The sequence below is a fragment of the Polypterus senegalus genome, chromosome 2, assembly GCF_016835505.1.
Source record: "Polypterus senegalus isolate Bchr_013 chromosome 2, ASM1683550v1, whole genome shotgun sequence".
NCBI lineage: Eukaryota > Metazoa > Chordata > Cladistia > Polypteriformes > Polypteridae > Polypterus > Polypterus senegalus.
In genome coordinates, this window is record NC_053155.1 from 286,198,029 (window position 1) to 286,223,179 (window position 25,151).

The 25,151-nt window shown below is 37.7% G+C and overlaps 2 protein-coding genes across 3 annotated transcripts; both read left to right on the plus strand.

The window, feature by feature from the left end:
• Positions 1-6,280: 6,280 nt before the first annotated feature.
• On the plus strand, positions 6,281-12,907 carry LOC120524692 (cytochrome c oxidase assembly factor 4 homolog, mitochondrial). 2 transcript variants are annotated; one of them, XM_039746506.1, is made up of 2 exons: positions 6,281-6,382; positions 12,366-12,907. In XM_039746506.1, the coding sequence occupies exon 2, from the start codon at positions 12,377-12,379 to the stop codon at positions 12,632-12,634; it is 258 nt and encodes an 85-aa protein (XP_039602440.1). In that variant the 5' UTR covers positions 6,281-6,382; positions 12,366-12,376; the 3' UTR covers positions 12,635-12,907. The 2 variants fall into 2 exon arrangements, with proteins under 2 accessions (XP_039602440.1, XP_039602439.1); XM_039746505.1 differs by lacking the exon at positions 6,281-6,382 and adding an exon at positions 6,389-6,702 and having other exon boundaries at positions 12,366-12,897.
• A 9,050-nt stretch (positions 12,908-21,957) lies between these two features.
• On the plus strand, positions 21,958-22,929 carry LOC120524598 (olfactory receptor 10A2-like). The gene has a single exon (XM_039746428.1). The coding sequence runs from the start codon at positions 21,958-21,960 to the stop codon at positions 22,927-22,929; it is 972 nt and encodes a 323-aa protein (XP_039602362.1).
• Positions 22,930-25,151: the final 2,222 nt, after the last annotated feature.

The window sequence follows — 25,151 nt, forward strand, 5'->3', positions numbered from 1 at the left end:
CCTAGACCTGTATCTGAAGCATTAGACTGGAGAAAAAGGAGAAAAGAAATTCAGAGTTTCCAAAATAGGGGCTGAATTTATTTAGTCCCTCACATACTGGTCCGTGGTAACACCATAGTGCTTAAAAATTACCATTTTGAGAGAGTCATAGTCTGCAGACTCCTCCTTGGGGAGATCATAATAGGTTGCATTTCAAGTACGGCACAAGTATGTGAGCCAATTCCGTTCTTGGCCAGAGGTTATGGGTGGCAGTATTAGCATATACAATTCAATATCATCTCCCTCCGGATTTACCGTTTGCACTGCGGCGAGTTGCGCCTCCTTCTCTGTCAGTCGTGTCCGTGTTTCACCCAACTGTATCTGCATCATTTGCATTTCACTCAGGATGCTTCCCAGCACTATGCTGAGGTCCTGTTCTTCAGACATGATGACAATTAAATCCTGCCAACAGCGCCAATCTGGGAATGATAAAAAGACACAGAAATACCATTAAGAGTTGGGGAAATTCCCCGTATAATATCTGGCATTGTTTCTTAAATTTTTAAGGCTTGAAATCGGGTCATAAATGGCACAATAAGACATTCGACAGAGCATTGAGATTTCTGAGGCGTTTTATATAGTCAGAGAAGCAGTAGGACAAACAATATACATAACTGAGGTGGCAGAAAATGAGAAGGTGGAAATGACGTCTTTTTCGATGGATGGCCAATGTCATCAGATGAAGCCAGAAGTGAAGTCATTTGTGTGCGACCGGAACTAACAAGATTGTTATGGAACAGAGGTGACGTCTTGGAAAGTGAAAGCCAGAAGTGGTCAGATCGTGGAGAGCCGGACGTATTGAAATTGTGCAGAATTGAGGTATTTTACGACTGTTGTACTTCCGTTTTTCTGTTGATGAGAACAAAAAAGCTTGTGTGTGTGACAATATGATCTGTGTATATATATCTGTATATATATATATACACATACAGTGGGATGCTAAAGTTTGGGCAACCTTGTTAATAGTCATTATTTTCCTGTATAAATCGTTGGTTGTTACGATAAAAAATGTCAGTTAAATATATCATATAGGAGACACACACAGTGATATTTGAGAAGTGAAATGAAGTTTATTGGATTTAGAGAAAGTGTGCAATAATTGTTCAAACAAAATCAGGCAGGTGCATAAATTTGGGCACCGTTGTCATTTTATTGATTCCAAAACTTTTAGAACTATTTATTGGAACTCAAATTGGCATGGTAAGCTCAGGGACTCCTGACCTACATACACAGGTGAATCCTATAACGAGAAAGAGTATTTAAGGGGGTCAATTGTAAGTTTCCCTCCTCCTTTAATTTTCTCTGAAGAGTAGCAACATGGGGGTCACAAAACAACTCTCAAATGACCTGAAGATAAAGATTGTTCACCATCATGGTTTAGGGGAAGGATACAGAAAGCTGTCCCAGAGATTTAAGCTGTCTGTTTCCACAGTTAGGAACATATTGAGGAAATGGAAGACCACAGGCTCAGTTCAAGTTAAGGCTCGAAGTGGCAGACCAAGAAAGATTTCGGGTAGACAGAAGCGACGAATGGTGAGAACAGTCGGAGTCAACCCACAGACCAGCACCAAAGACCTACAACATCATCTTGCAGCAGATGGAGTCACTGTGCATCGTTCAACCATTCGGCGCACTTTACACAAGGAGATGCTGTATGCGAGAGTGATGCAGAGGAAGCCTTTTCTCCGCCCACAGCACAAACAGAGCCGCTTGAGGTATGCTCAAGTACATTTGGACAAGCCAGCTTCATTTTGGAATAAGGTGCTGTGGACTGATGAAACTAAAATTGAGTTATTTGGGCATAACAAGGGGCATTATGCATGGAGGAAAAAGAACACAGCATTCCAAGAAAAACACCTGCTACCTGCAGTAAAATATGGTGGTGGTTCCATCATGCTGTGGGGCTGTGTGGCCAGTGCAGGGACTGGGAATCTTGTCAAAGTTGAGGGACGCATGGATTCCACTCAGTATCAGCAGATTGTTAATGTCTCACGCAAGATGTTTGCTGCGCCGTGCATGGCCTTCGATGAAATGCTTTATTGTAGCCGTACTGTCTCTTTCAAACGCACAAACCTCCAACTCCTGTCCTTACTTTTCTTTCTCCAAATACCCAATTGCCACACAGTCGCTCTGTAATAGATGTTAAGCCATCTGTAAACTTAGAACGCAGATTCTTCAAAACTTTTAAGGAACATTGAAATATCTTCGTAGTATGTGTTTAATTATTCTTTCCATCTATTCTTCCAGTGTCGCGCCAGCACCAGCAAGAATACAGCGCGAGGCAGGAACAATCTGTGAACGGAGCGCCAGCGTCCCGCTAACGCTGCAGGACCGTGTCCTCACATATTTAATTATTAACAATATAGATTCTTTAAATGAAGTTAGTTTTATCTGTATATTATAATAAACATATTTTGCTGCATTTCATCTTAACAATGATATCGCCATCATATGTAAATACCTGCTTTATAAAGTGGCTCAGGTTGTGCAATATTATAACTGTATCGCAAGTTTACCGTGAGGTAATTGTACTTATAAGTACAAAGCATTCTACAAGGAGCACTTGATAGACTAATTGAGTGTGTTTATAGTTCTTGGGATGAAACTGTTTCTGAAGCGTATGAGAGCAGTTCAATAGACAGCATGGCTAAGGCTGCGTGTGCTTGATCCTGTATACTGATAATTCTGTTTCCAGTCCGCTGCTGCAGATCTGTGATTCCCCACTCAGATACAGTGATATAAATACTCTGAGTGGTGCAGTGAGAGTAATATGGAAAAAGATGATCCGCTATGGCATCCCCTAATGGGGGCAGCTGAAAGAAGAAGAAGAAGGTGCAGTGAAAGAAACAACGCTAAAGCAGCTATTGTATTTAGAATAGTTTGGCTATTCTGTGGACCATTATATTGTTAAAGGTTAATTACAATCAGATGCCTAAACTAATAAACAATATATGGTTAATTTCAGTGTATTTATAAAGCCATGTCAGGGTTGTGGATCTGAAAAAGAAAGGGAAACCACACTGGAACAGTAGCACTACTTTGACGCTGCGTGCCACCAGTGTGCAAAAGCAAGCGCAGAACTTGCGTACGCCGTGGTATGAGCTACCATGGAAATGTGCATGGTTTTACCCCAAGTTTAGGTTTTATACATCGCGATTTGAACGTGGAAATGCTCTTACACAGCATTTTTTATACTGTTTATACATGAGGCCCCTGTACTGTAGGAATCACACTCTTTTGACCATTTAGATAGATAGATAGATAGATAGATAGATAGATAGATAGATAGATAGATAGATAGATACTTTAGTGATCCTGAGGGAAATTTAAGTACCGGTAGCCAAGAATTATACCAAGTTAGATACAAACGTTTAAGTAAACGCCATACAAGAAACATTAAGTAAGTACACTGGAGGTGAAGAGAGTGTCAGGCAGAGTAATGATTATAAACCTGGAAACTGGAGGTGTGATGATGAAAGTGGTGATTTCAGCAGATTTCAATGGGCATGTTGGTGAAGTGAACAGTGGAGACGAGGAGGTGATGGGTAGGTATAGTGTCAAGGAGAGGAATGAAGAAGGTCACAGGATAGTGGATTTTGCCAAAAGGATGGACATGGCTGTGGTGAATACATATTTTTAAGAAGAGGGAGGAACACAGGGTTACGTACAAGAGTGGACGAAGGTGCACACAGGTAGATTACATCCTATGCAGAAGAGTTGATCTGAAGGAGATTGAAGACTGCAAAGTGGTGGCAGGGGAAAGTGTAGTTAAGCAGCATAGGATGGTGGTCTGTAGGATTACGTTGGAGATCAAGAAGAGGAAGAGAGTGAGGGCAGAGCCAAGGATCAAATGGTGGAAGTTGTAAAAGCAAGACTGCAAGGTTGAGTTTAGGGAGGAGGTGAGACAGGAACTGGGTGGCAGTGAAGAGTTACCAGACAGCTGGGAAACTACAGCAGATGTAGTAGGGGTGACAGCAAGAAGGGTACTTGGCATGACATCTGGACAGAGGAATGAGGAAAAGGAAACCTGGTGGTGGAATGAGGAAATACAGGAGAGTATACAGAGAAGGATGACAAAGAAGCAGTGGGATAGTCAGAGGGATGCAGAAAGTAGACAAGAGTACAAGGAGATAAGGCGCAAGGTGAAGAGAGAGGTGGCGAAGGCTAAAGAAAAGGCGTATGATGAGTTGTATGAGAGGTTGGACACTAAGGAGGGAGAAAAGGACATGTACCGATTGGCTAGACAGAGGGACCAGGCTAGGAAAGATGTGCAGCAGGTTAGGGTGATAAAGGATAAGGGTGGGAACATACTCACAAGCGAGGAGTGTGTGTTGTGCAGATGGAAAGAGTACCCTTGAGAGGCTGATGAATGAAGAGAACAAGAGAGAGAAGAGATTTGATGAGGAGATAGTGAATCAGGAAGTGCAATGGATTAGCAAAGAGGAAGTAAGGACAGCTATGAAGAGGATGAAAAATGGAAAGGCTGTTGGTCCAGATCACATACCTGTGGAAGCATGGAGGTGTTTAGGAGAGATAGATGGCAGTGGAGTTTTTAACCAGATTGTTTAAATTGGAATCTTGGAAAGTGAGAGGATGCCTGAGGAGTGGAGAAGAAGTGTACTGGTGCCGATATTTAAGAATAAGGGGGATGTGCAGGACTGCAGCAACTACAGGGGGATAAAATTGATGAGCCACAGCATGAAGTTATGGGAAAGAGTGGTGGAGCTAGGTTAAGAAGTGAGGTGATGATTAGTGAACAGCAGTATGGTTTCATGCCAAGAAAGAGTAATTCTTTGCATTTATATAGCGCTTTTCTCACTACTCAATGCGCTCAGAGTACCATAGATGCAATGTTTGCTCTGAGGATGTTGATGGAGAAGATTAGAGAAGGCCAGAAGGAGTTGCATTGCATCTTTGTAGACCTGGAGAAAGCATATGACAGGGTGCCTCGAGAGGAGTTGTGGTATTGTATGAGGAAGTCGGGAGTGGCAAAGAAGTATGTAAGAGTTGTACAGGATATGTACAAGAGAAGTGTGACAGTGGTGAGGTCTGTGGTAGGAGTAATGGATGCATTGAAGTTGGAGGTGGGATTACATCAGGGATCGGCTCTGAGCCCTTTCTTATTCGCAATGGTGATGGACAGGTTGACAGATGAGATTAGACAGGAGTCCCCGTGGACTATGATGTTTGCTGATGACATTGTGATCTGTAGCGATAATAGGGAGCAGGTTTAGGAGACCCTGGAGAGGTGGAGATATGCTCTAGAGAGGAGAGGAATGAAGGTCAGTAGAAACAGGACAGAATACATGTGTGTAAATGAGAGGGAAGTCAGTGGAATAGAGAAGGTGGCACTGACCAGAAAGCAGGAGACAGAGCTGGAGGTAGCAGAGTTAAAGATGCTAAGATTTGCACTGGGTGTGACGAGGATGGATAGGATTAGAAATGAGTGCATTAGAGGGTTAGCTCAAGTTGGACGGTTGGGAAACAAAGTCAGAAAGGCGAGATTGTGTTGGTTTGGACATGTGCAGAGGAGAGATGCTGGGTATATTGGGAGAAGGATGCTAAGGATAGAGCTGCCAGGGAAGAGGAAAAGAGGAAGGTCTAAAGCGAAGGTATATGGATGTGGTGAGAGAGGACATGCAGGTGATGGGTGTAACAGAGAAAGATGGAGAGGACAGAAAGATATGGAAGAAGATGATCCACTGTGGCAACCTCTAACGGGAGCAGCCGAAAGAAGAAGAGGAGGTCGGAACCCAACCCAATCTACGAACACTGATGTATAATTGGTTCAGCTGTGGGTCTATCGCCCGCCCCCTAGACAGAGGTAAATAACTTGTGGGAACGCAAAAAAAAAGAATAAAAGCAGTGCAGTTCAGCAGTAAAATATGGTCATATATTGATCTTAAACAAAAAGGATGGGGCAGTTAATCGTCCTGCCTCCATGCTGTGGCATCAGTGAGACCACTCATATTGTAGCATTGTTTGAGGGAAAGGTCCAAGCAGGGGAGTCTTGCTGAAACTGGACACGGTAATTTAGGTGGCTTTTGCTGACAACAACAAAAAAAATCTTTTATTCTATGATGAAATTTCTTATACGTTATTTTATAACCGTTTTTTATTATACAGAAGTTCTTGTAAATTTGTAATAAATATACAGTGACATCTAGTGGCGAATTCTTCTAGAAACGTTCACTTTTTTAACCTTTGACGAGATAAGAAATATACCGGAACTCGTAAATATCCGAAGACTCGGAGACATTTCCAGGTTACACAGTTCCTCTGTCTTCGGTTCCTGTATGTCGACACTTAACTTCTCAATTGTAGGGAATGTGAAGTGGCATCTGTAAGTTTTCCTTTAATTTTAAAACAGTTTGTATGTAAAACTGCAGTGTTTATACTTAAACTGTAGTAAATACTGACGTCGTAGTGAAAAAAAACGCTTGACTGCCCGAGCTAAAACAGATCATTTGAGGTTGAGATCTGGCGGTACACCAGAGTTGAAGGTCCTGGTCAGATCGGTGAATTCAAGCATGGAGGTCGCTTGAAGGTCCGATGAATGTGACGCGGCTAGTCAGTAGCAAAGGTGGACTCAGTCTCGGATGTCAGAACTGCTCCTGCGGAATGCCGCTTCAGCCAAATACAGCACATCTAGCCTGTAAAGCAGTAAGTTTATTATATTACTTTGTACATTTGAGTGGAAGCATGAACACTTGGCGCTTCATCTGCAAGTTTCCAGATTTCCTTTTAGTTAGCCAGAAGCTGATAGTGCACGTTATATGTGTGTTCGTAATACAGAAGAGACGATTTTTGGAAATTTTGTATGGTAAAGTTTATAAAATACAGACGTTTTCGCATTAACACTTATTCCAACATTTTAAAGTAGCGAGATGTTTTATGAAAAATACAGCTACATATCGTAAGCAATATGAAATGTATGCATTTTCCCAATATCTGTTGTTTCGTAGTGTTGGAAATTCTTAAACGGTATCTGTTCACGTGTGTGATTTATGTAAATAAATAACCTTCTTAAAGTCGAAGTTTTAATAATTCGAAACATATTGAAGCTACACCAAAGGTTTGGAAGGAAGGCGCAGCAGAAGGAAGAATTAGATTTTTTTTTTTACAATTTAAAAATAAGCAAACGTGATGTAGGGCTGAGCGATATTGCTTAAAAATAAAATCTCCGATTTTGTTCAACCTACAGCCGATTTACGACTCCGAATTTGATTTTTTTTCCATAAAAGCAAATACATTATTAAAATGGCTTTAATTGTAACAATACCAACACACATAAGAACAGCACGCACATTTCTTTTAGTGGTTTTAGAACTTGGCTACTCATAACTAAGGAGTTTGCAAACGATGAATCTCTCCTTGAGGAACAATGAAGTGCAAATGCAAGTAAACAAATTTGCAATAAAATATATATAAGTACACCTGAAGACTTTTCAAACAACACATTTTTGCAGACTTTTTTATTTTTAGTTTTTGCAAGGAACACAAGCCTGTTTACTGCTTCTGGATTATGGCATGCCCTATGGCATGTTACAATGCCAACCTTCCGCGACGATGGGGTGATTGTAGCAGAGATGGAGAAATATTTATTGGCCAAAGTACTAAGCCTTGGGAAGTTTGCTTCTTTGAGCTTCCATCACTGAAGTGGATCTGTGTCAGGGGACATTAAGTAGGTTGCCAGGTCATTTTCAATTTTTTGTGCATCTGACTAGGGGGAAGAGAGTCCTTTCTTCTTGAAGAAGGTTGCTAAAGTCTTTTTCTTTTTTAGATTAGGCTAAGCTTCTTCTTCAGGCTGTGCTATTTTGTCATTGAGGAGAGGTGTCGGCTCCATAACAGCTCTTTTCTTAATTTGTTCCACTTTGACATGGTCAATGTAATTTGTCCTTAACTTGGGGTCCATCAGTGAAGCCATGTCCAAGAGTTCATCCGTGACAGGGTCACTGTATTTTTCATCAAGATTCCCCTTTTTTGTTATTTTTGTAAGTTTAGTATCTCCATCCTCTGTCTGTAGGAGACTGATTTTGAATTGATGAAGCACCGGTTTGAGGTAGGAGACACTGACATAAGCCTCCTCAGGAGAAGGCATCAGTGAAGTCTTGGAGTGGTTTCACTGCTTTATTTACCGATTCCAAAATGTCTTTCTCTTTGCCATGTTGGCGTAAGGTGCCTAGTTTTTTTTTTTTATCTGACCCCAGGACCTGGGCTATGACTTTTTCCTGTTCCAGGAATCGTTCAGTCTTCCTTTATCTTGAACCCCACCTTGTTGGGGACTCCGTAATAAGTTGGTGAGTGGGTAGACTGAGTTCAGCTTGTACCACAGACATCTCACTTATTTCTTCCAACTGAATGAAAAAGCACTGATAACCTTTTTTACAAAAACCAATGCCATAATCCATCCTTTAGCCCTTTAAACCATTCTCTATATAGGAAAAAAAAGAATAAACTATAAATACTGTGAAACTGACCACAATCACACACTGTATAGCACAGACTAATTTGGCTAAACACGTTTAAAAATTTCTTTTATGCATACAATGGACTTGTTTCCAAAATTACACATAAATATGCATGCAGACATGCACACTGTGTGTGTGTGTGTGTATATATATATATATATATATATATATATATATATATGACGTATGTGTGAGCCAGCCCTGCAGTGAATTTTCGCAGGCCTTGAAGTAGAATAAAAACTAGCAGATAGGCCTATAAAGATTATTTTGTGAACTAAACAGACTCGGTTAATTAACCAGTTTATAATGAATCACAATTTTCATTTTACATATTGTCCTAAACAAAAAATTCAAATAAATCAGTAAAATCGATTTATCACCCATCTTTAGGGTCAAGCAATTTTACATGAAATTAAATAGGACTATTTGTACCTTGTTCTGGCTATGAAGGGTGTCCTAGCTGCTCTGCCTTTTTCTTCAGAACTTTTTGTTAAACGCCCGATGTTGAGTCAGTCTGTTCAGTTTTGTCGAATTGTAACAGAAATCGCTAGTTATGGCCATCACTCTGTGGTACCTTATTTGAAAAATCCTACCGCATGTAGTTTCTGCAACTTCAACAGCTGAAAGAAATGAAGGGTCATTTTTATATTATAGTAAAATGGTTTTAAATACATTTTATTTTCATTAATTTGTCAAACAAACTTGAAAACTTTCAATTAGTACAAATTTACAGAATTATTTCCTTTATCAGTAAATAGTGTCACCTGATTTTTAAATAAAGAAAAGTTTAAATAGAGTTGCCACCCTTTGTAAACAAAAATAAGGGACGACCTAAGGCAGCAATAGAGGTGGATGGATTTGTGGTGGGATTTGAGGGGGCATTGCCAGGTGCGCCCCTTTGGCGTTCCTTGGGAAAGAGTATTCCTTGGAGCTTTGGCATTGTATATAATATGGAACAAATAGTGTGAAATATATGATTATGTGAAATAAGGAACTCTACTCACAAGTGAACTAAAACATCAGCTGCTAGGTAGGATAGTTCAATAGTGCAAAATGCCTTATTAAATTAGGCAGCTATATATATGTTATGGCACCAAATGCTACTTCTGTTACACGTAGGATATAAATGAATACTGGGCAGTTGAAATCATGTCATGGCAACTAAAGCTAATATAGAAACACTGTAGAGCAGGGGTCACCACCCCTTTTGAAACTGAGAGTATTACGAAGGGCTGCTTGTTTGATACAAACTTCCTGAATAACAAAGTTGAAAGGTTCACCTTTAACAATATTATTAATATATTATATAGCTTTTCTGCTTTTATTTATTTTTAGGTGGTAAAAACTGCATCTAGCTCCCCATAGTAACTGCCCATTTGCTTGTCTCAGTGAAGAGTGAGATGGAGGTTTGTCTTGTGCACGATATTGAACTTTGACTGCAGACTACCACCCAGTCTATATTAATGCAAGTGTTATTGATTCAAAAAAACAGCAACACAATTAAATACAATTTTTAGAAAGAGCTCCATGATGTCTAGTGCTATTTTTAGAACATGCCCTGTGGACAACTGATTTGGTCCCTGCGGGTGACCAAGTGCCCGCAGGCACCATGTTGGCAACCTCTGCTGTAGAGTAACAAACAATAGGTAGTGTATCTCAAACACCGTATGTTAAACTAAAGCAGTACGATTTTGTGGACATGTTACTTAACTTCATAAAACTTTTTCAGCATGTGCAGTAATCCTAGGCAGCACTGCTCGACACATAGCTGGCACCGTTTTTAGTTCACCTTTCACCTGTTTTGCAGGCCTCCTCAACTAGCTGTCATCATTCTCCTAATTTCCCTTTTAAAGTGTTCAGTCCCATTACTCCTGCAGTGAGCATGTCTCATCTGAATGCTTGCGACAGTTTAATAGTAGCCCACTAAGGATCCTCACGCAGAAATGCCAGAAAAATGCAAACTCTCCTTAAGTGTTTCTTTTATTAAAATTCACTTCACACCATTTCCTGGTAAAGGAAATAATTCTGTGTAAAAAGGAGACTCATAACACGCATATACTATATTCATAATTTAACATTAATCCATGCATTTTGCAATCAAGCAAATTCTTGTTTAATACAAGAAAATTCACCCAGGAGGAAACAAAGGGCATTCTCTTGCTCTGTTATACATTTAGCAACTTGTTAAAGAGAAAGCTAGCGAGTTTGCAATGGCTTAAGAATTTTGTGTGCCTTGGTGTGACATTTTTGGAATTTGTGTAGCTGTGCAACACATTTCTTACTGTCTTTGAAATATTAATAAAGATCCCAGAATAAATCTTTACATCTTCGAGGTAGCTGTTGACATGTTTCACATGCACATAAGTGCAAAGAATGGCAGAACTATCGCCGCAAAATTACACCTGGCAGGCCGTTACTTAGGCAACTGGAAACAGAAGTATTTTGTTTCAGCATTGTATTGCCTCCATCAGAAGCAAAGCCTACAGTGCTTTCCAGTGGCACTTTTGCCTCTGAGTGATTTTATCAGTTGGTTTTAAAGTCTGCCAGTGGATTCCCCCTAAGTTAAGATCCTCTGCTGATCTGAAAATATTTGAATCTATTTCCAAGACCACATTTGTGCATAGTTGTTAATTTGTTCACTGACCATTTTCAGTCTGTGCAGTGTCTTTGCGTTACCTTTGTTTGTCAATTTATCTACAAGCATACTTTCTTTATTCATTTTCCTCTTGATCTTCAAAGTAGCAGTTGCCAATAACATGTTTGGCTATAGCAGTTCCCTTTGTGTAGCTAAGATATAAAATTTTTTTGTATTTGAGTCTTTAAAATTTCCAGAACTTCAGTCAAATGGTCTGTGGATCAGAAAGCAGTGATGTGCTCTGTTGAAAAGCCTGCTTAGCTATAGGCCCTCTACTTGAACAACATTTTCTGGTTTTTCCTTTTTGACAGTTATCTTTGTGCAGTCAAGTATGAATTTCTTTGCTGGGACCGGGCATTTCAGCTTTTTTGTGTGTTTAATCCCTTTAGCATGGTTCTTCAGTACAGCCACTGCTGATAACATTTAAATATATCAACAGCAGCATACTGGATTCTTATCGTACCCAGAAACAGGGCTCAACTATTGGAGATTGCAAGCTGCCTTTGTGTTCCCTGCCAGTCTAAACATATAAATGTCAAAAGTATTGTACATTGGGGTGTTCTTAAAATTACTGATCATACAATGTATATTAAGCAAAGTTATCGTACAAATATAATTATTGAATATGTGGCAACACTACCTTTCACTTGTCACTGCCATTGTTGAACCTTCCCGAAGCCCCCTCCCTTTTTTTTCTCTCTCCCGGTCAAAGTACCAGCCTTTTTTTCCTCTAGGTTCCCGTCTTTCACATGTTGGTGCAGCCCTCCACACTGCTTTTCACCTCCATTGCCAGACGCAAAAGTCTCTCAGCTGCCACACTTGATTCCGATTGAGATGCCACAAAGTTTATTAGCTACATGTGAAGAAATTCATCTCTTTAAATGTGTTTTACTGTTTTAATATATGTGCCTACTATTTGTTTGAAATATTTCCTCTTTTTAATTATTGTTTGTAGTGTACTTTAGTAGCAGGTCAGAGATCTAATGAACATAGTAAATTGTTTTAAGCAGAAGACCATTGCACAAGGCAAATCAGAATGCTTACAACTTTTGTAATTGGATTTTTTAAGGTTCCTTGTATATGTTTGTCTAATGTAATGGAATCTTTATTTAAGAGAATCCTGTCATTTTTCTTTTCTTTGCAAAATTTTGTTTCTAAACATATCTAATGATTATTCATTTTTAAATATTTCATTCATGTTATGTAATTTGATCTTGCAGGTATTTTCACAATGACAGCCCCATCACATAAGCCCCACATCCGTACTGGAAAAGCTGAAGATGAAGATGACCCGGTAGAACTTATGATTTCAAAAACTGGTTGTGCTCATTTGCACTATGCTGTGCAAGAATGTATGGCAGAACACCAAGACTGGAGAAAATGTCAGCCACAAGTTCAGGGATTTAAGGAATGTATGTCATCATATCACAGGTCTAAAAGAGAAGAACAAATTAAGATTGGACAAAAAATACAACAAGAACAAAGCTGATAAGAGACTCATTTATCAAACTTTTATTCACTTTACAAATATTCATTCTTTGTACAATAAGGCAATCTTCCAATCATTGCTTTGTTAAAGCAATACTGAACAGTAAATTAAATTAGCTTTACTACATGATCAATGAATTTTGGTGGTAGATGAATTTAATAATATATTACAAAAAGTGTAAAAGTGCATATGCAATTATATGGTCAAATAGAAGGAAAGGGGCTTTAATAAAATGTTCTTCTTTATCGTAAGATTTATTTAAAATATTTAAATGTTAAAAAATTCACTTGTTTTTACAGTTTTTATGTGAAAAAATTATGATCAAACAGAATATTTAACAAATATATTTCCTTTCATTAAAGTGCAATTATTTCATAAAAATGTATTTGAAGTGAACACTGCAATGTTTGTTTTTCTGTGTTTTTTGACTTTTTTAGGTAACTTTGTTCCTTTTTACCAGCGCTCATTTGAAATCATCAACAGTAGGTTGTGGTGCATATAATTTACGTATATGTGCTACAAGCTTGATCTAAAAAAAACAGCTAGTTTGTTTTCCCTAGTTTTCAAATGATAGAGATCAACATTAAATTTTAAGTTTGGAAGTGTAATAGTAAAGGACAGGAACGCCATGCAAAACTCCTCTTGCCTCCTATTTTTAATCTTTAAACAGAAGTCCTTAGATGCTGTCATGCTACCTGATGTAAATACATGTCCTCTTTTCTTCTTCAAAGTGGTGGATAATAAAATTGCATGAGGTCGAGGATTATAAAAGATTAATGTAAACTGTAATATGCAGAACATACATTTGTTTTGGTTTAGTAATATTAATTTTAAGATGTTAATCAGAAACAACTTTGCATATTTGTGTGCCCTGTAATCATACTGTTGCTCCATCAAAGCCTGGCTACTGGTGTGATGCCTGAATAGATTGTCTTTCTCTGGTTCTATAATTGGTTCAAATTTAAGTAAACTTAAAATGAGTTGAGGTGATAGGAAAATTAAGTGAACCTGATTAATGTAAACAAAGCTTTTTGTATTTTATCATTACTCTAACTTTAAATTAGGCTCGGTGTTAAACAGCTACTTAGGTATTGCCATAAAGTAAAAATAATCATTTTAATTTTACCTGAAGGATAATGAATGTTTTCTAAATCTGTGTACACGACAGATGTTTTGGGAAAAGTGGCATAGTTTTAAAAAAAAAAATCAGTTTCCCTTCTTTCTTTTTCTTTTTTTTTTTAATTTTGCCAAAGAGCAATATTTGCACTTTTTGTTTTTATTCCAACCTCTTGGCTCCATCTTCCAACTTTATCGTAGAACAGTCTCAAGTTAAAATTGGTCACAGGTTAACACATCCTTTAATATTCCATTAATCAAAATAAATGTTTGATTTAAACAGAAAAAGATCACACTTCTGTGTTGATGCTGAATTAAAAATGCAAGATACTATTGAAAAATATCCTTATTTTTATCAAGAAACCTTAATGTGTGGAAATTGGTTAGGAATACCTGTGTGCAGTGCCTGTTTGGCATTTAGCTTCCATGAAGGATATTCTGTCTGTTTTGGACAGAGTTGAATGAAATGTAGAGTTTAGGCCACCTCCTTTGACTTCATTTTCATAAGGACAAAGATTCTTAAGTGAATGGGATGTTAGTATCATTGTTGTAGTTTTCTACTTGTATTCAGCACAAGTCCATGAATGTTTTCCAGAGATATGATTCTGTATTCTCTTTTCAGATCTTCTTTGGGGGCATCTGTGCATGGCTTAACCTTTGGACACAGTGTGTCCTCACACTCTTTATGATGTCAATTTCATGATTTGTATCATGGGTCTAAAAGTGAGACTATATGTCGTTTGTTTCCTCTTGTGTTGTTTTTGTCATTCAGTCCCCATGTTTTTGAGCCCCAACATCTTGTGGATTTCATTGTTATTTGCTGAATAGGTTTTTTTTTGTAGCAGAGTGGTCAGTGTGAGCTTTTGGAATGCCCGGACAACAAATTCTCAACTTTGTTTAAGTAGTTTGGCCACGGACCTCTGTGATTATCCCTCAGGATCGATATTGATTGGTGATTCCCACGTTTAGTCCTTTTGCAGATGTGGCTGCTTCTGTCACTAGTGTGGTCACTTGCTAGTAAGTAACAGCTTAAATAAGCACAATGCCTGGAAAAGCAGATCAAGAAGAGAGATCTCCATGCTTAACTGCATTCAAATAAAATTTATTAAGCCCACTTCTGAATTTTCTGATGTCAAGATTTTCAATATTTTGTGTCATTTATTCTTTTTTGGCTGCTCTTGTTTAGGGGTTGCCACATTGGATCATTCGTCTTTATCAATCCTGGTCTTTTGCATCATTTTCTGCCACACCTACCCCCTTCACCACATTCATAAACCTTCTCTTTGGCCTTCCTCATTTCCTCTTGCCTGGCAGTTCCATTCTCAACAATCATTTTCTGGTATACCCCTCATCTCTCTTATACATGTGCCCAAATCATCCAAATCACTCATTTACAATCCTATCTTCAACTCTACCACATCCAGCTCTGCCTGCTCTCGTTTCATTAGTGGTTCCATTTCCAAACCATACAACATACCTCCTTTCTCTTTTGCAGATACTCTTTTATTACAAATCAATTCTGTCACTCTTCTCCACCCAGTCCACCTTGGCTGCACTCTCTTCTTCACCTAAGGTCTCTAATGGTTTTAGTCTTGGTTTTCAGCCACATAGTGGTATCTTTGACTTTCATTGGCACAGCTCATGTCCTAATGTTGAACAATGAAAACTACAGACTCCAAAGGTTAGAAGCAAGCCCAGGTATCTTATAAAGCAATGAAACACCTGAAGAATCACAAACACCTGTGACGGCAATTGTCCCAAACATTATGGTTCCCTTATATGGGGGGACCAGAGATAAAAAGTGTCATTTCAACGTGATGTGACTGAAATGTATTCAAAGATGAAAGTCAGCACTTTAATCACATCTGAGTTGTTTGATTCGTAATTTTAAACTGCAGAGCAGAGGGGTAAATTAAGGAGGAAAGTGTCTGTGGAGGGCACGGTAAATAGTTACATACAGTAATAATATCTGAATTCCAGCTTGTATGTGAATGCTTGATTGGTCAAGTTACCAGCAGGGACAAGGCAAACTGCTGGAACAGAGGAATAATATTACATGACAAACAAAAGTTCCAGTCCTTCTGTTTCAGTTTTGCTTAAAATGACAGAAGATTTGAAAATTCTTTTCTAAGCAGGGCAGTGCTGGAACACACAGGACCAAAGCAGCACTGGGTAGGCTGAAAAATCACCCCAAATCACACTCTTCTCTCCTCTGTTGCTGCACCCAGAGCAGTAGTAGTAGTAGTAGTAGTAGTAGTAGTAGTAAAAGGAGGAGGAGGAGGAGGACGACGACACCAACAGCAACTATTGCGCCCTGAGTAGTGGCTGCAGGCTCCTCTTGTAGCCCACCCGGATGTGCTGCAGGTGCTCGTTGACCTACTTCTGGCTGAGCTCCCGCCCAGATGGGCTCATTAAACTGTGCAGCTGTATGTAGCACCCCCTGGTGGAGGCCACGGAGCAATACCAAGATGAGCTCCGGTGTTCCACGAAAGTGGCCCTGACACAACCCAGGGGGGCTGCCAATAAAGGTTCCAAGGGACGTAGCGTGGCTCCCATGGCTGCTCCCCCAGATCTAGTGACAAAGGGGTGTCCCGGCCGTCCACCACAGTAACAAAACTACTTAAGGGTTTTTTGTGCTCTTGCATTCTGAAGTTATTTCTTTCTTATTTTGTGGAAAAAGCATCCAGCCATTTTAGGTTTCTTAAACAGAGTTATAATATTACAATATTTAAAGAATGTGAATTTGACTGGACAGAGTGATACATGTAAGATCAAAAGGCCTTTCCTCTGTTTCAAGCCCTGGCTTTGTCCAGCTCCTATTTATCGCAAATACCTTCATATTACCCAAGCTACTTGGACATTTCCAGTAAGGAAAAACCATACACTGTAGATAATTGAGTATTCCAATGAATTATAGTCTAGTCCAGGCACTTTCAAAACTAAACACCAAAGTAATGGTTAAATTAGGAAAAGATGTATCTTTCCAGTTGTGCAATTGTTGTAGGTTTCCACATTTTTCCACCGAAAAAGGATATTCTACCTGGTCTCTGCATATATTTTAGAGACCCTTATAATATTACCATTACACTTATTTTGTGTATGCACCAAATGGAATCTGAGAAACAACTATAATTTCATTCTTACATTTTAAAGAAATCAATTCTGACTTCTTTCCATACAGCAGCAGGGCATTATGAATACGCGGCCAGGCTTACTGGACTCGCTAATACCCAAGCGGTGTGTTAGTCTTTTTGTCAGGCAGTTGTTTTATGATCTTCCATGCTGTGTTTTTTAAAATTTTGTATATCATGTGAAATGAGCTCAAAAGGTGTAAAATCATGAAGGGGTAACTGGGAAATTGAAAAACAAATCATAACTTTTCAGTTCTTATCCTTAATTTTAAACTTTCAAAAAGAAAAGCCTTGATTATGGAGTGTGCTGAGCTGACAACTAATTTATTGTGAATCTTCCCATTGCTAATTTAAATAATTAGAAAAGAAGAAACAAAGAAAACAAAGGGAAAATTCCTTTTTCTCCCTTTATAAATGCTTATTCTAAAATGTTATTAATACCATATTTTACAAAAGGTTTTGAACAGATTATCTAAGCAAGAATTAGATTTTTGTCAATTTCCATCCATCCATCCATTATACAATCCACTATATATCCTAACTACAGGGTCATAGGGTTTTGTCAATTTTTTTCAAATCAAAAACAATTTAATTTCTTCGTCTGTTAAAAAAATCAAATCCTTCATTAGCTATAAAAAACAGGGAGGAATTTTTACAATTGAAATACAATTGTTTGTTCTAGACTTAATTCTAGAAATTCCTGATGTCTCACCCTGATGTAGATGTTAGTGTTGCTGTATCACAGAGTTACACATTCCAACAGAATTCTTGTGTTGCCTTCTCTAGAACGTTGTTTCCAGTTGGAAGTAATTATAATATCAGCAAATGTTTACTGTCATCAGATGAGCTGTGACATTTTTTGTGCTGGCAGGGACAATTGCCAAGGTGAGACTCAAAGGATTGATCAGGAGTAGTGAAACTGGCCAAAGGAGGACTGGAGACAGTCTATTAGTCCTCCCAGCATCAAGCGAGCACAAGGAAGCTACAACCAGGTTGGAGACAAATATAAGTGTGTCTGGCCCATTAAGTAGACGGAGGTATATCTCTCAAAGAGTCAGAAATGACCTGAAACCATTGGTCAGCCAGTTGGCCCTGACCCCTGAAGTAGTCAAGTGCTAAAACATTTAAAGAAGCCTCCCCCCATTAAGTAGACGGAGGTATATCTCTCAAAGAGTCAGGAATGACCTGGAACTACACTTTAAAAGAAGCCTCCTTCTGCTTAGCCAGGTGACCTCAGAGTTGGGAGTAAATTGGAGGCGTAGGCTCACCTGGCAAGGCAGTGGTGAAAAAGGAGAAAAACATCAGTACCATTGGTGAGACAAGAGAGAGGAGGAAAAGGTATGCCAGGAACTGAATACATGCATTGTGGAGACAGGCAAGTTTTTTCTGTTCTGTCTTTTAGTAATCTGTGCCCTGTGTCTCCCTGGAACCCTTCTTCCTATAAGTAGACATCCTTATGATTGAACTGTGTGGTGTCTGTGGGTCATTTTATGTGAGCCTGTGAATTCAAGACAAGATGCAATGTTTTTTATTACTTGAAAGAAGTGATGAGGCAGCCTTTTGCTGTTATGCATAAGAAATCTGGAATACTTTACCAAAAGAAATTCGCCAGGTTAATACTTTGGAACATTTTAAAAAACTGCTAAAAAACACACATTTTTAATTTGGCTTTTTCGTAGCTACATTTTAGTTGTACTCCTAATAGACTATACATGCATAGAATGATCATATTCTTCACAGAGTTGCAATCCTTACTAATCTTGACTTTTTTCTTTGCTTCTTTTCTGATTCTTCTATGGTGGCGTTTTGCACCACCAACATGTGACCGAGGCACCATGCAGCCACCTGTGATGTTGTAATAAAGGCAGGTATCTCAGCTGTCCATGAGACCTACAGTGTCAGATCCTCTGGGATGAAGCCTGGGAACAATGAGGAATGATTTCAACACATTTATGTTAGGTGGAATGGTCACTGGTTGCAAATTGCAGCACAGGGCCCCACTTAAACAAGCATTGGCCAATTTGGAATAACCAGTTAGCCTGCACTTTATTTAGAATGTGACAGGAAAACTCCACGCTGGCAACAGGAGGACATGGAATTTGAACCCATGACATTATTTCCATGAGGTGGCAGTGCTGCCCAATGTTCCGCCTATGCTGCTGCCACATAAATGTATAAGACCAAAGAAATGGTGAGACTCTTAGTTACAAATGATCTTAAAAAGAATATTGAAAATTCTGGGCTTAATATGAAATGCATTTTTAATCATTAATATATATTATGGATTCTAGAAGACAGTAACTCTGTGCTAACATCTGGATTTGACTGTGGATTTACAGACAGGCTGTGGTGGTGCAGTGTTAGGTAGCATTGCCTTGCAGCTTCAGAATCCTGCCTTGAAATTTTTGCCTTGGCGTTATCTCTGTTGCTTCGATGATTGTGTATTTGGTTAATTTGCTAACACTAAATATGTCTGGTGAGTTTGTCTTTGGCCTTGGATAGACTTGTACTTCTTCAAGGTTGGGCTTACATTATGCCTAATGCTGTTACAATAGACACTGGCACCCTAAAACCTTGAACCTAAGTAGAACACTGATAGGTAGATGAAGTAGAGGTGGGTAAGTGACTTACTGAGAAACATGCATTGAGTAGAGAGGACGATTAAACTGACATCATCATGGCCTTAACTCACTCCCTTCTATGTGTTTGTTTATTATTATAGTTTTTCAAATATATTAATTATTTTTCTATCATTTTTAAAAGCAGAAGGTTTTCCATCTCATAAAGTCATAAATTACTATAGAATTAAATTACTTCTGATTGACCTGCATGGAATGTAATGGAAAAAGAAAATATTTGTCACTGCCAGACTACTTTGATCCTGTAATGCTCATTTAAATACAATTATTGCATAATGTGTTTATTGTTAAAAGAGATTGAAAGTTAAAAGTATAGTTCAATTTCAAATACATTCTTACAATTTGCGTAAATATTTAAAATATATTAAAAAATACTACATTCTCAGAAATGCATTTTTGCGAGCCAGTCTTAGATTTAAACTCATATTAGTGTTTGCTTAGTTTGAATAGAACATAATTTTCTTTCATTACCATAGACAATGGTACAGTCTTTTACACCCCATAAGCTAATATTAGATAGATCTTTCTTGCTATATCTCAGATGCAGTTTGTAAATTAAGTCAGTTGTTGTTTAGAATAGGTCCCATTGCTAGCAGGGACTGAAGATATAAAAATGGGATAAGCATACAGTTTTGTGACCGATTAGAAATACTTCAACTGTATGAGAACTTAAAGAAACAAACAAGATATAAGCCTTAAACAGAACTTTTCTTTTCTTGCAATACTAATTTTTTCTGTATTTTTGTGTGAACTGTTTTACTTTGAACTTTTACTAAAGTTTGTAAAACAAAGATTGTTTGACTATAGAATCATAGAGCTGAAGCTGCAGAACATTGGTAATTTTGGGTAAACACAGCTACAGTATTACTATTCCTCCTTTGGGCATAGTTAGCTTTGCAATGAAAACACAACTGTCAGCCTAATCGTGTCCCTTTCGGTTGCAGTTTTTCCAGTTACAGTCGATCCTTTATAAATCTGGTCGTTTAAGGGCTGCTGTTCATCTTACTGAGGCACATGTCCTAGACAGGTACAGTTTGATCATGCAGCTTTTTATTTTTCTTTGCCACTTACCAATGTTTTATCAATTCAATATTTTATAATATTCAAAAAAATATCTGAGGAAATATCTTTGGGTGTTGGTTTTTGCTTTATAAGAGTGAAATAACTGCACTGAATGTTACTAGGAATTCAAGCTTAGTTAAGTCAGTTCTACACAAGAAAGGATTTAAATAATTGGCTATATAATTATATTATAATTCAAATTCTATTTTGTAATATTAACAGATATTAATCTAAGTGTTAATTATTCTACAACTGAAATTCAACTGAGTATTATTTTAATCACTTTTATTTTTTTATTTTTATGTATAGTATTTGCATGTCAAGAAATACTTGCAGATGAAATAAACGGCAGTTTCCTTCTAGTGCTTGAAACATTCATTGAAAAACAACGTCTCCTTCAAGTGTGTTTTCTGTTTTAAGGAGACAACAATACATGCAATATTTGTGTATTTTTGTCTTTTTAAAACAGAAAACACACTTGAAAGAGATGCTTTTTTAAACCATGCACTTATATACATGTGTGTGTGTGAGGTTTGGATTGCTTCCTTATTGCATTCTATGAAGTATATAAAAAAAAGAAGAAAATCTAAACAAACTATCACATTGATTTTATTGATAAGCACAGATTGTTATGCACATTTGCCAGAATTTTATAAATGAAATAATAGACAAATGCAATATATACATAAAATATAAATATGTTTATTATTGTGCTGATGTTGAAATTATTTATTAGAATGTATTTTAGTTTTTTATTCTTTGAAGTGATAATTAAATAATGGAAGGCTACATTTTTAAATGCTATATACTTTATTGTTTATTAAGTGTGTAGGCCCCAGAGTGTCTTTCTAAACTCTTTTGTGTTCTGTTATTACTTTCTAGTATTTTGTACTAACAGACTAAATGAATTCCAAAGGAAGACTTTGGGTTTGAAGTTTTCCCTTAAATGCTTTGTTAGGACATATTGACTGTTTTCTTTCGTAGACCAATATGGCGTTATTGCAGTCTGTTAAGTTAGCTCTATTCTTATTCTTTAAATCAAACTTTATTCTTGTAATGTGCTCTTTATATGTTTTGTTATGTTTATTCTGAATCTTGAATTTCTCTATTTCTTTGGACAACATTGCTGTCAAGCATCGTAAAGAAATGAACTCAAGCTGTATGTCTAAACTTTACAAGGAATATTATGAAGCAACAATTTTTAATAGTTATCAATCTGTTGTGAGATGTTGTGTTTTTGTCAGTGATGACTATTTCAATAAAATATTTTCAGAGTGAATCAGCTCACAAGCAATATCTTTCTTCTTACATTTCTGTAGCCAACTATTTGCTATTTTTTCTTTGTTTCCCTCTTACAGGCCACAGAAAGCAGAAAATGACTAGTGAAATTTCACAGAGCAATGATACTTTTGTTCATCCTCAGACATTTTTTGTTACCGGGTTTACAGATATGCCATACTCAAACTATTACTACATCTTCTTGTTGTTTATTTACATTTTAACGGTGTTAGCAAATTCATTAATTATATTGCTGATTTATGTTGAAGAGAGTCTTCACAGTCCGAAGTATGTTGCCGTTGTACATTTAGCAATAGTTGATATATTTGCCAGCAGTGCAGTTGTTCCTAGAATGATTCATTCATTTCTTTTTGATGCTCAGGTGATAACATATGAAGCTTGCTTGTCTGATATGTTTTTTTCTCATTTCTTTGCAGCAATGGAATCATTTTCACTCATAGTTTTAGCCTATGATAGGTTTATTGCTATTTGTTTCCCTTTAAGGTATCACATTATTGTAAGTCACACAAAAATGTTAAAAATACTTGGAATGACCTGGTTCCTTGCCTTTATAATTGTGGGCATATTAGTAGCACTGATTACACGCCTCTCCTTCTGCAAATCTACTGTTGTAACCAGTTATTTTTGTGACCATGGACCTGTGTATCATTTAGCCTGTAATGATACTTATCCGAATTTTATAATGGCTCGAATTGCTATGACATCAATTTTTTTTGCACCATTGACTATAATTGTATGTTCATATGCAGCCATACTGAATGCAGTGTTAAAAATTGGATCTGTAGAAGGAAGACGAAAAGCTATGTTGACTTGCACATCCCACTTAATATTGGTTGCGATATTTTATATTCTAATATCAGGAACATATATTGCGTCAATGATCTCTGGTATCCATCAAAATGCAAGAATTCTCAACAATTCACTCTCTGCTACAATTCCAGCACTTTTAAACCCTATCATCTACACACTGAAAACAGAAGAAATACTAAATGCTGTTAAAATGAGGTACAAAAGGAGAACTGCTGAATTGGACACTCTGAATCATTAAGAGTTGATTTTCTGAAGCTCATTAATTAAAATTATGCAAATGATGTATCCAGAAATATTTTAACCTTTGAATGTATTGTTTTCAATGTTTTACTTAATTAAATGGTTTACAAAGAGAGTACACACAGTGTCTCAGTAGCTTGTGGTATTGCCTCACAACTTGGGTTTGAGTCCCAATCTGGTCAGTTTCTGAGATGAGTTTGCTCATACTCCTTTTGGTCTTCTGTGGGTCTCCTGGTTTCCACCAGTATTCCAAAGACTATAATGTTAGGTGTAACAGTAGGAGGTGCTATTGCTCCCTTGAACCCTCAGGTACCACGCCAAACACCAGGTAAAAGTCCAATAATTATTATCTTTATTATAATAATTACGTGCACCAAGCACCCTCGACTCCACACTACTCATACAATAACCAATACTATCAATAACCAATACAATCCTCCACTCCCAGACGCGTTGACACCCTTCCTCCCAGCTCAGCTCGCCATCTAGGAGCTCCCATAGTCCTTTTATATTCCCTGACCCGGAAGTGTTTCCAATCCCAAGTCCATGTGATCTCCTATCACTTCCAGGTCAGATAAAAAGTCCTTTTCTTCACCCCAGAAGTATGTCATTCCCTCTGTCTCCTTGACTAAGACGTACTTCCGGGTTTTATGCACATGCAAGTCCTTGAGCCTCCCTGCAGCGTACTCTGGTGGGCCCCACGGTATCCAGCAGGGTTGGGAATAGAAACTCCATTGTCCAGGATTCCCTGCTGGTCTTTGGGGCACTTCCATGCTACAGGGAGGGCTCCATCTGGCGGCCTGGGGGTATTGGCCGGGATGAACAGCCGGCCATCTCCCACATAAATTTCATTTCTGTTGTGGTGTATCATTTTTATATAATTTCACAAAAAACAATAAAGAAATATATACATGCTAAATAGAAAATGCATCACAGTAAGGAGACTTGGGTTTGTGTCCCTGGGCCTCCCTCATAGAGTTTGCCTGTTTTCCACGTGTCTGCGTGGGTTTCCTCCTGGTCATCTGGTATCCTCCCACAGTCCAAAGACATTCAGGTTAGGTCTATTAGTGATCTTAAATTGGCTCTTTTGAATGATTTGTCTATGTGTGTGTGTGTTCGCCCTGCCATGGATTGACACTCTGTCCAGGGTACTTTTCCTGATTTGCGTCCAGTGCCAGCTGGGATCAGCTCCAGCACATCCTGGGAACCCTGTTCGGGAATAATGTAAGTAGCATTAAAAAAATACAAAATTGAAAGTCATAAAAGGTTTTTCTGGCATGATATTATTGCACAATATTAAAGGCATCTTAATACCGATGGAATTCAGCAATACTATTCAATCATTCTGAAGGAAATATTGATTTATAAATTCTCTTAAATCTAGCTATGGCTTTGTTTTTAGTCAATGACAATTGGTTCTTGCGGCATTGTCATTTAATTACTAAAGTAAATATTCTTACTTCATTTGTCTAACTTATTTATTACTTTATTTTGCACAGTTCTAAATGCAGTGAATTGCATTTTGAAAATTTATTGAGTAATGAAAAAATAATACAATTAGGTTAATTCATATTTAAATTATTCTAATTATTTTTAGAACTGAGGACAAAAATTCACATGGCAAATAAAACTTGCAGTTCCCTTGTTTCAGTTTTGTTTAAAATGCTATCAAGATTTGAAGATTCTCCTTTAAGCAGGGCGGTGCTGTAACACACAAGGCCAGAGCAGCACTTGGTTGGCTCAGGAGTGAAAAATAAATGCCATTTAGTGTTCAAGTCAAAGTTCCATCTTGACCCTCAACAAGTTATCCATTGAATGATTTGATAATGATTGCATATTGTAACTATATAATTTATTGGACTAATATTTGTCCATTTCACTGCTGGTTGTTGTCCTACTGTAATGTATATTACTTTTGCCATCCAACCTTTATACATTTGTTTTCAAACTAAGTCACATGGATACAGCAGAACAAATAGGAAACCTGCCCACTTTCCTCTATTCAGTGACAGAGTTAATATTCTGGTGCTGCTGAGATGCTGACATTCAATGCCTTAACTGATTTTTAAGAAGTTAAACCAGTTTTAAAAGTCAAATGCATTTTTTCAGTAATGTTTTGATTTTGTTTCCCACTATTTGAGAGGTGTGTTTTAGTTATCTGATAGTTTTTAGTGTAAAAATGAACCTTTTTTTGAGGATTGTGTGCCTAATAAATCACAT